General features: G+C 36.4%; 1 protein-coding gene across 3 annotated transcripts in view; it reads left to right on the forward strand.

Moving 5' to 3' along the window:
• LOC125676099 (uncharacterized) overlaps positions 1-11315 on the forward strand; it is a 61516-nt gene extending 50201 nt beyond the window's left edge. Inside the window, exons 1-4 of one of the 3 annotated variants that reach the window (XM_056158771.1) lie at positions 8767-9683; positions 9784-9845; positions 9938-10066; positions 10865-11195. In XM_056158771.1, coding sequence (XP_056014746.1) covers positions 9658-9683; positions 9784-9845; positions 9938-10066; positions 10865-11145 — 498 coding nt within the window. In that variant the 5' untranslated portion in view covers positions 8767-9657 and the 3' untranslated portion in view covers positions 11146-11195. Of the gene's footprint in view, positions 1-8766; positions 9684-9783; positions 9846-9937; positions 10067-10864; positions 11196-11244 lie in introns of those variants that run through there. The other 2 variants (XM_056158770.1, XM_056158767.1) reach the window with 2 other exon arrangements.
• The last annotated feature ends 495 nt before the right edge of the window (positions 11316-11810 follow it).

Genomic DNA, 11810 nt, shown 5'->3' on the forward strand with positions numbered 1-11810 from the left:
CAAACACACACAGACAGACACACACTGATAAACACACACATAGAACGGGTATACACAGACAAACATACATATACAGACAGACAAACACACACACATACATATACAGACAGACAAACACACACAGACAAACACACACACGGACAGACAAACACACACACAGACAGACAGACACATAGACAGACAGACAGACACACAAACACATAGTCAGTCACACAGACAAACACATAGACACACAGACAGACACGTACACATGCATGCGCGCGAACGCACGCACACACGTATGCACACAGAAAGACACGCACACAGACAGACAGACAGACACACACACTCACTCACTGATTGACAGACACACACACACACACAGACAGACAGACAGACAGACAGACACACACACACAGACACACACAGACACACACAGACACACACACACACACACATCCATCCATCATTAGCATTGCAAAAAACTTTCATAGAAAATTTATGGCTGAGGAGAAATTTCTTGCACTCACACTCGACCAATTGCTAAGAATACTTCTGACATATTTACTAATCGATGACCTTCAATTTCAATGAAATCAATAATATTAAGTATAAACCTCATATTTAAAGCATAAACATCATATTTAAACACAATAAACAAAAAAATTCTTGCCTGGAAAATTCAAGTTTCAAGCTGATTTGTACTTAAGGTCACAAACTACCAGGAAATGGAGGAAAATTCGCCTTCAGAAGCCCATGTGTTAATTTTCAGATTTTATTACCATGGCAACCAATTTTCAAAAATAATGTATATGGTTCTTGAAAGCACACATGTGAAAGGTTTTAAAGGTCCATCATGACATCTGATGCTAGCCTGGAAATGGGTCGAGATACACTCAGGCACCTGCCATCCTGGAAGTAAAAAAGCAACAAAAATGAGGAAAATATACCCATTTTCAACCCCTCCTAATTCAAAAAAAAAAATTTCCCCAGTATAATGACATATATCAACTTTCAGCAAAATTCCTAACCTTTCCAACAAGGCCAAATTTGCAATAGGGTCCTTGATTCCTTTTCGAGATATTTTACATCAAAGATGCAGCATGCTCTTTTCAACTTACCGTTTAAAGTGAAAGTAGAATTGCCCGCCTAGAAGTCAAACTCTCATACATCTCACAGTCACAGTTTCGAATCCCATAAAAAGGCACTGGATCAATGTAGAATGGTCACCTCCCTATATTAATACAGATATCAATAACAATGAAACTATTTAAATTCTATAAAATACTCTTTTAACATATTTACATTTTAACCCTGGTCACTTTAGCTTCGTATTGGCAATTCGCCAGGTATATTGAGACTTTAGGGAAATTTACCCGTATTCGACATTCAAACGTTAAGGTCTAATGTGAGTAGATTCCAAGCATGATTACTTAATCATTTTTTCTACACGTTCAACACATTTTCATTCATGTTACAAAAGCCTGTCATATCGGGATTTTGGTCAAAACTTACTAATAGTAACGTTTTGGACATTACGGAGGGTTTGTTTTCGGGCATGCTAGAAAAAACGTGTGTTTTCAAGAACTTATAAGTGTGGGTGACCTGAGCGGCTAACGGAGATATGCTGATAGAGCGATACAAAACTGCCCCAGGCTCTCTTTAAGTTTATTTCAAATAACGAGGTGTATTGCTGAATGTGTCGTTTGTGAAGCTCGAAAGCAAGATGGTGAGTACTCATTATGTGCTATTTTAATGAGGTCTTAGTGATGGGGCTTGACAGCCACTTCGATCGATCGATCATTTGAGAGAAAATAAATATTATAATTTGAGTACGGATATGTATCATTCTATCAGCATAATTGTCTGATTTCCAGTTTCTGTTGGTTGATCAGGCCACTAAAACATTTATAAATGTTTGTGGTTTTATTTTTAATATTCCATGTTTACTAAATACGTGAAAAGACTCTGTTCAGAAAACCTGTCACCGATTACTACCAATTACCGATACTTATTGGTTTAATACACGTAATCATCGATACAATGGCAAAGGTACCCAACCACGAATCCAGGACTAGGGGTGTACCAAGTGATTAGGAATAGACAGAACTTTTGTTCGAAAGATGAAACATATAATAATTATGATCATGGAATTTTTTAATAACAAATATAGATGGGGAACACCTTCAATCTTAACACTTGCATAAATAAATTGTGTATTTGATATTTCATAAAGATGATATAATTTCAACCAAATAAGTATAGCATGAACATTTTAACCTAATCAACTTCTTTAAAGGGACATAGTCCTTTATCATCATATTTATGGAACATTACTTGGAGAATAGAACTGAGATTTTGGAGGTTATGGTCAATATTGCCTGTTGTGAGTAAAATCTTAACAAATGATGCGACATTTAAAAAATCTTTACTGGTAGATATTGAACACAAACTCTGTGTGTATAGTCATCCTAAGAAAGCATACATGTACCAAATTGTGAAACTCATGACAACTGGGTCAACGTTTCTTGTGCTATGGCAGGTTTATGAATTATTAATTCATACTGTAAAAACAGATTATATGTTGATAAAATAGTATTTTTTATTCCTGTCTTTTTTATTTATGCCTTATAAAACTCAAGCACCTGTAAACATAAACCAGTGTACAAGCTATGATTAGGCCTATATAGAGTTCAAAAATGACACACATACTCTCACTAAAATCAGCAAATAATAATGGTGTAGTACACACGTAATTCGTGAACCTGAAAATAAGAAAATTTCTGTTACAATAGCATTTTATCTAAATTTAGTTATAGATTTGTTGTTAATGGTAATACCCTAATAGATAATGAATGTGCTACACTGGTAGATGAAAACAAGCGGTATTCTCGCGAGATTATACTTACTTGGGTGAAACGTCACCGATAGATAATATATTTCCGGAAAAATTGTTGGCGTATCATACGCCAAAATTAATCTTAATAAAATATTTTCTAATAGATATAAAATACCTTACATATCCAATTACATGGCAAATTTTGCTAGGTACATTTGGAATGAAATCACACAGTATTTTTGGTAGGCTTAATATCAGAGACATAATATCATTTTTTTTCAATATAGATAGGCCTAATATTGACTATAAATCAAATTATTTTTTTCATTACAATATGCAAGAAAATTGCCCGAAATTTTACTGAACTTCATTTTTTGTTGCACATAAGAATCGTAAGAGCATCAGACAGACACATAGCGTGTTTTTTTTCTTAAGGGAAAGGGGAGGGGGTAACGTAGCAGAGGATAACTCGCAATCGTATAAAATTCTTGACTATTAAACGAAAATAAAAAAGGTACCAAAAAATCCATAACAGATGTTCTCTATTCCAAACTTCAACAGTATACATGTAAAGAAGGGGGCGGATTCGTCCTACCATGCAATGTAAAGGTAAGGGGGCTGTTGTCAGCCAGTATACCATAATTTGCAAGGGATGATAATTTGCTATGCATGTGAATATAACGGAAAATTAACTTTATCAAACTTAAAAGTGTCCCGTCTCTGATTTAAAGCGCCTGAGAGTAAAGTATATCACATCGGAATGGGACGGTGGTAAAACGCCTTTCTTTTAGATCCAGTGGTACAGTATGCATCAATATCTCACCAGAGCTCACAGAAAGTAGAACTGACTTCATAATGAATTATGAAGGTGATCGAAGGGGAAATAACATATTTTGGTGATATTACTGGTTCGACAGGTATAGAATAGAACATTTATTCAGCCAATTTGTGCCCTCAGGGGAGCATAATGATGTACATTGACTAAGTCCAAAATCACAGAAGCACATGACAATGGAAAACAAAGACAATTGCACTGCATGATGAACAGAGAGTTAGCCATTACATCTATCAATGCATGATAAACACACAAACAAATATTCATATAGTACAATCATAGTAACTATGTTGCAGTATTCAACATGCACATAACTATATGTATGTTGTTTTCTTGTATTGAAATTTACAATAAAATGTTGGCATAATAAAACATCAAACTCAGGAACTTCATTTGACATAATCCATGTAAACAGATCAGGATTGTTAAGCAGTGCTAGGTTTGGAAAGGGTTTAAATATCTTATTCGAAAATTCTCCACTAGGATTATTATATAGTGGACTGTCAAGAAGAAAATGTCATTCATCCTCTGTTGAACTTGAGATACAGTGTTGACAGACTCTTTCACATATAGGAAGAATTTCATATTTATCATGGTTATCAATTTTTCTTTCATATCTGCCTGTTTCTATCCGTAGACAATGATTATACTAATTCTGAATTTAGTGAGAATTACCCGATTGTCTCGAGTTTTTAAATTCAGGTATTTTTTCAAAATTGAACAACCTTTTGTACTGAAAGTATGTACTTAATTTTCCAAATCCTTGATTATAACTGGTCCGGATATTTTCCCAAATGTTTGAGATATTGTTACGCACTTGCTCTTTTAGGTGCAATTTAAATTTATTTTCACATTTTTTTTTTGCAATGGGGCAAATTGATATTTAGTTTTTCACAGTAGAATAATATACTAGAATACCAGTCACTGTTAATGATGTTAGACCTGTACTCATTGAAAGCAGCCTGTAATAGGTTTGAAGTTGAATGTTCTAGTCAATACCAGTACATAAATGCTTGCTTTAGCATATTAATATATAATGGATACCTGCCCAGTTCAGAATATATATTTGTATATATATTGTAGACAGTGGAGGGGTGGTGGTATGTACACAACATCTGTACACGTACACTACCCTCACTTCACGTATCTGTGCATTATACAAGCACTAGTGTTTGCACAACTTTATAAGACACATGAAAGATTGCATTGAAGAAAATGCCAGGGATGTCACTAAGGATGAACAAGCTCCACTTTTAATTTGGTGTCTTTGTGCATCAAAAAAAGTATTTCTCATCTCTCACAAAATCTTTAAAGAAGAACACTTTAACAAGAGATGGGAGATGTCTCTCATTATTCATGGAAATAATTGTCATTAACATTGTATTCTTTTAGTCCCTTACCTGGCCCTGTGGAATGCAGAACCACACGACCTCTATCCTTGCCCTTGGTGACTAGGTACAGAGACTTCTGAATAGCAGTTGACCTTTGCTGTTCACTACAACAGCCTTTTTCAAGACCACCAATTCTTTTAACACAACTTTCAAAAAATGCAATACAATGGGAATGTCTAAAAGATTGAAACACACAACAGTCAATGTACTATAATCATTATTTTATGCTTGTTTATAAGGAACTGCATGAGAGAAATTAAAAATATTTTTAATATTTATGATCAAGACTCCTTATAGACAATATTCTTTCAAGCTAAACAAGGTCATTATGATTTGCATTGAAGATGGTTATTCTTCAAGGGGCAATAGCTGTCATTTTGATACCAAACATTTAATTAAATGAAAATTGCTCCACATCATACATGTATATTTCAATAATAACACCAGCATTGAATTATTTCAAACACCTTTTAACCTCAAAACAGGTACATAAATGTATATAAATATAGCATGAATTCAGGTAATTAAATAATTATTGTCTTGCAAGACAATAATTCTTCCTTATGTATTTATGTACACTAAAAGTGGCAATCTGTCGTTTTATTAGGTTTCTCTTGTTTTTGTACAAAATAAATGCTTTTATTGGGCATTAATATATATACTACTCAAAATTTGATAAGGATCACTAGGTTATATGTGTGTAATTTACCACTAACATAACAAAAGACATAAATTTGACTCAGAAACGTGTTTACTCAGGTTATGATTGAAAATTCATGAACGGCATGAACTTTTTTCAATACGGAATGCTTGAAATCTGATAACAACACCAAAAGGCATTTCATTACAAAAAGTTAACGGCAAACCGGAGAAAGAATTACACAGGTTTTGGGGATAGTCCATCATTACACTTAGTCGATGAAGTGTCAATACCGGGTATGGCCTCCCCTTGCATCAATGACGGCTTGACAACGTCGAGCCATGCTGTCAATAACCACCCGGATGTTTCCAATAGGAAGGTTGTTCTACTCTTCCACGAAGGCGTTTCCGAGCTCTGTCAAAGTCGTGGGTTGTGCTCTACGGCGTGAAAAGGCAACCTGCAGCATGTTCCATACATGCTCAATCGGGTTCAAGTCCGGCGAGCGCGCTGGCCAGTCCATAAGGACCATTGTTTACTGCTGAAGTTACTGTTCCACCACTCTGGCTCGATGAGGACGGGAGTTATCATCCATCAGGATGAACTCAGGACGAACAACACCAGCGTAGGGTCTGACGTAAGCATCGAGGATCTCATCCCGGTACCGCACCCCGTCATTGTTCCTCTCTCCAGGACATGAATATCTGTTCTTCCATCCCTGCTGATTCCACCCCAGACCATGATGGAAACACCACCATAACGGTCATGTTCACTGATGTTGGCATCATGGAAACGTTCACGTTGTCGTCGTTACACTCGGTGCCTCCTGTCGGTAAAGTCCAAACAATACCTGGACTCATCGGTGAACATAACTTGAACCCAATCGTTCTGTGTCCAGGTGACATGATATTCAGCCCAGTCCAATCGCTCCCGCCGGTGTCGAACAGTCAGAGGGACTCGAACAAATGCCCTTCTCGAATTGAGACCTGCATTGTGAAGTCGATTCTGTATCGTCTGAGTGGACACATTCACTCCCGAAGCGCTCAGGAGGTCGTTACGTAGGCTGGTTGCTGTCCAGAAGGGATGGCGTCGTGCCTGAAGAGCCACCAAATGGTCTTGGCGTTGGGTTGTCGACCTCTGACGACCACCCCTATGTCGGTGTGCTGCTGTACCAAAAGTTTGCTGTCGGTTCCAAGCCCTGTTTACAACGCTCTGGCTGACGTTTAGTGCATATGAAATGTCACGTTGTGAATAGCCAGCGTCAAGTATTCCAATACATCTGTCCAGTTGTTATGTCGTCAGGCGACGCCTTACACGTTGAGGGGGCATTGTGTTGATAAACCTAGTGTAAACACTCAAGTGAGTTTGAAATTTTAGAAAGAATCAGCCACCGATGCCTGAGTGAAAATCGTGCAATGGTAGCAAAAGCATAAACTGTGACGAGAAACGCATTTCCCATGGCATGAAATGCACGTGCAAGTTTGTTGAAGACGTTTTTGATTTCACTTAGACACACTATTGCCAATTATGCAGTTATTAATTTTTTAAACAGAAAAATATCTATGATCCTTATCATATTTTGGGTAGTATATGTATATATATTCAAGACAGCTTACTTGAATATTGTATACAATTAAATAGAACTACACATTACGATATACAGATGTATACCATATATACATGTTAAAGGTTTCTACATTGATGTTGGTCTTGAGTTGGCTTATAGTTCTGTGTTAATTAATCCACTTCTACTCAATTCAGAGTGAGTAACAATATGCTCAGTCCAACAACATAGGTGTGACCGGTCGACAAGGAATATTTACTCCTCCTAGGCACCTGATCCATCCCTGGTGTGTCCAGGGGTCCGTGTTTGCCAAACTATCTATTTCATATTGCTTGTAGGATTTATGAGATTGATCACTGTTTGTTATCTTCACCTTTCACTGTGTTTACTAGTTCTGGTATGCATGCTATAACTGATAAATTTGATTACATCCCTTGGGAGTCCCATTTTCATCTTAACACTTTAGTCTCCCCAAGGCCCCCCTGCCTTATGTCCACTCCCCGAAATCATTGTCTTACATATTTAAAGCATTTATGTCAATATTGAAACGGGGTTGGACGAAAATATAATGATCATATCGATGTAATGGTATTGTGAAACCAGTAGGCTAATTGGGTTAAGTTTCGCATTTCATTCATAACATCAGCATAGATTAGATTAGCCCTGCTTACCTTATATCACCTCAGCTCTGGTATGTCCAGATATCTGTTTTCCTTACTTTCAGTTTTGTATTCTTCATGGGATTTATGCGATTAATCGTTGTTCATCATTTTCACTGATCTATTATAACGGTAAGAAAGAAATAAAGAAAGAAGTTTTTCCTTCAACGTCTCTGCTTCGTTTGTTTATTGGCGCCATTGCGCACTATCATTCTGGATAAATACTATTTACCGGATACGTCTCTTTCGTTTCGCTCACTTCCGCGCGAGACCATGGGTTGTTTTCATCTACCCGTGTAGCACATTCATAGATAATGAGTATTTCAAAGCATTAGGTGTTCACTCCTACAAGTGCAGTTTTCCCATCTTCCGTATGGTGTTCACCGATTTGTTTTTGATTTTGTACTTGCAACATTCGTCGGTCTCATCATTTCCACGTGCAATTTCTAAAAAATGGCGCAGTCGGTCAAAGTACCCTAGATGCTGATTACCCATAATGCATTGTGAGAGAGACATTGGGCCAACTAAGGGCCAATACCAATCACCCAACACACGGTTCTCTCTCACTACAGCAGTTTTATGGTATTACACCATCAGCTAGCCCAACCTTGGCCCCATAAAGCATTACCAACTATCAGTATTGCTTGTAGCATGGGTCATCGTTGGTCATCAATGCAGCTAACCCAACCTAACAAAAATCGACATTGGGCCAACGATGGACTGCTATCTGGGGCATTTTGACATACTGAGATTTGATCCACTGTGATGACAGATCTACAAACCTGTTATGAATAATTCCTTCTGTATCAAATTATGATACTTTATCGTCACATTCCATTAATGAGATAGGGCCTATTTTGACCTTTCGTGGGCCTACTCCTTTTGGGTATACATTACATTAAGCAAATGAAGAGCGTCAATTAAAGATTGTGTTAATTACATGCATGCTTCCCATATTTATGTAGCAATATTCCATTATCACCTGCATATGGTGTTTATATATCTCAACTGATTCGATATGCAAGAGCTTGTTCTACGTGTAGTCAGTTTTTAAATCGAGGTAAGCTACTGACAAACAAGTTGATGGTACAGGGGTTTCAACAGTCTCTATTGAAGTCAGTATTTCGCAAATTCTATACCGATCTAGTTCGTCAATACAACCTATCATTGGGTCAAATGCTGTCTGAAGTGTTTCATACCGATTGTTAAGCTGTTTTTGGCACACTGATTTTGACTGCGGATAACCCCGTTTACCTGATCAGGATATAGAGCTCACGGCGGTTGTGGCCGGTCAACAACGGATGCTTACGCCTTCTAGGCACCTGATCCCACCTCTGGTGTGTCCAGGGCTCCGTGTTTGCCCAACTATTTATTTTGTATTGCTTATAGGAGTTATGAAATTGATCACTGTTCGTTATCTTCACCTTGCATTGGTCACTGTTTGTTATCTCACCTTGCATGGAACATTGAACAGTTTGACTCATTTAAGTATTAGGTGGAAAATAAATTCGTAAATATGATACAAACAAGGAAAACTATATATTTTATCCTCTATGATCAAGTGCTTGTGCGTTTTATTTAGTAACACTTGTTTAACCTTCTGCAGCTGTGCCTGACACGTGATTCAGTACTCGATTCAGTACTTAATATTTGCTTGGTGTTTGACATACAGCGTGCAATTTTGAAACCATATGTACTTTGACACTTTTATCAGAGAGGTGGAACACACCATCAATATGTTTGTCAAAATGAAATGTTTACCTTTGTTGATGATGTACTGTGTGTATGAATATTTTCATTTCATGTGAGTACGATGTATAATTTAATCAGAGCATTTTATGATAGAAATGTTCTTTTTGTTTCCTTATTTCTTTTACAGAAACACTCAGAAGACTTGTACTGAAAATTATAGATTTAGTGTTTCAAAGGAAAAATGTATAGGTATGTCTTTATTTTCATTATAAGCATTGGTTTAGACATTTCATATTCTATAATTACTATCCATCCAAACTATTGTTATGCACATGTTGCAGAATGTGACGCCGGGTACCAGGGTTTGAATTGTTCTTTTTCCTGTCGATTTCCTAGTTATGGTGCTGATTGCCAGAGCATCTGTCAATGTAGACTGAAGCTTTGCAGTCATATTTCAGGATGTCAATACGGTAAGAGAAAGATATAAATAGAGAATACATGAATACTTTGTAAGTCGTATTTGGTTGGATGAGTTCTTTGAAATTAACTACACTTAGTGTAGTGGAGGGCGTTCTAAGTTTTAATAACTTGCTCTTAATCATTTTGTTTTAATACACACATATATCTATCTATCTATCTATCTATATAAAGCACATAAAATTTCACTTTATTTGGATGGCCACTTCCGCCCCTACCCGGCGTTGAACTCACGACCTGTGGAACCAAATCTCCAAGCAGCATGTAACGTGGCGAGAATTCCATCGTCATCGAAAGCACGTTTTATGACTTGCCTAGATTGTCGAGCGGTCTAGCGCGCTGGTTACATGCTGCTACGAGATTTGGTTCCGTATCTTGTGATGAAATATTTGGATGTAAATGGATTATTTATCATATATAATTGTGAAAAAGGTCATACTTTCAACAATACTATTTTTTTGATCTGGATAAAATTTAGAAATATAATGCGTAGAAACTAATCCACTTAAATTTCTATGCGAGGTCGAGATGAATTGGTTTAAAAGGACTTTGACTACATTGCAAACCAATAATTAAATGCTACAAGCTTTTCTCTTAATGAAATTATCTATCTCTTCAGAAATCCTTGAACATGAGTGATGGAAAAATTGTTCATATCAACCAAAACTTCTAGACATGATTTGTAAAGATGTACAACAAAATTTGTATAATCGTTTAAACATATTCATCAATAAAATATTATAAAGAAAAACTGCAAATTTGAATATCAACTAGCGATAACTGAATTGCAGATGCAGATAACGAAGAGGATGATGGTTCAAGTAAGAATATCCTGCTCAGTGTTCTGGCGATATGCGTAATTTTCATCATTATCGGAGCTTTCGTTGTGATTTCGAGGGCTAACAGGAAGTTTTTCACAAGACATCTAAGAAATATGGCAGAGCAATCTATTGATGCACCCACTACAATTGTATATCACAGGACGGCCAACCTAGTAAATACTGCCACAGCAACTGACAATGGAATGTATACATTTGGAAATACAATGAGATACGAAAATATTAATATATAGTGACGATTATTATTATGTGTATTACAGAAATAAAGAGATATTGCTTTGACTCTATTGTGTTGACTTTTAAGAAATAAACGGTTTTTTTTTAAAACCCAGGAGGATATGAATTGTTCCTACTACTCTACTACTACTACAAAAATCTGGGCAAGAAGGAACCAGCGAACGAGTCGGATTTTGCATGTTGTAAACGACAACATCAACACATCTGATTTTCAGACTAATTGGAATGTTTAGTGAAAAAAAAAATTATTTTATTGATTTCGGTTTTACGAATGATTTAACAACGACCAAAGAAATTGCGAAATGCTGATTTTAAACAAGACCACCATCAACTTCCTTGTCAATAACTTGCCTAAATTTAAAAACTGATCATACGCGTAACAAGCTGTTGCGTATCTAATCAGTTGAGATACATAAACACCATTTGCATGTGATAATGGTCTATTGCTAAATAAATATGTGAGGTTGCCTATGGAAAAGCTGAAATCCTCCCGTTTATCATAAAGTTGAGTTGTTAGTTTGCTGTTAATATCTATTTTCAATAAAATATCTCAGTATGAAGCAGAAGTTGACGACTCTGCTGTGTGTTTTAGTTCGAGTTCACAGAAATATATCGAATCGACAAATGAATGAGAGTCATTATTGTTAATAGACAAAACGTC

The sequence above is a fragment of the Ostrea edulis genome, chromosome 3, assembly GCF_947568905.1.
Source record: "Ostrea edulis chromosome 3, xbOstEdul1.1, whole genome shotgun sequence".
Taxonomy (NCBI): domain Eukaryota; kingdom Metazoa; phylum Mollusca; class Bivalvia; order Ostreida; family Ostreidae; genus Ostrea; species Ostrea edulis.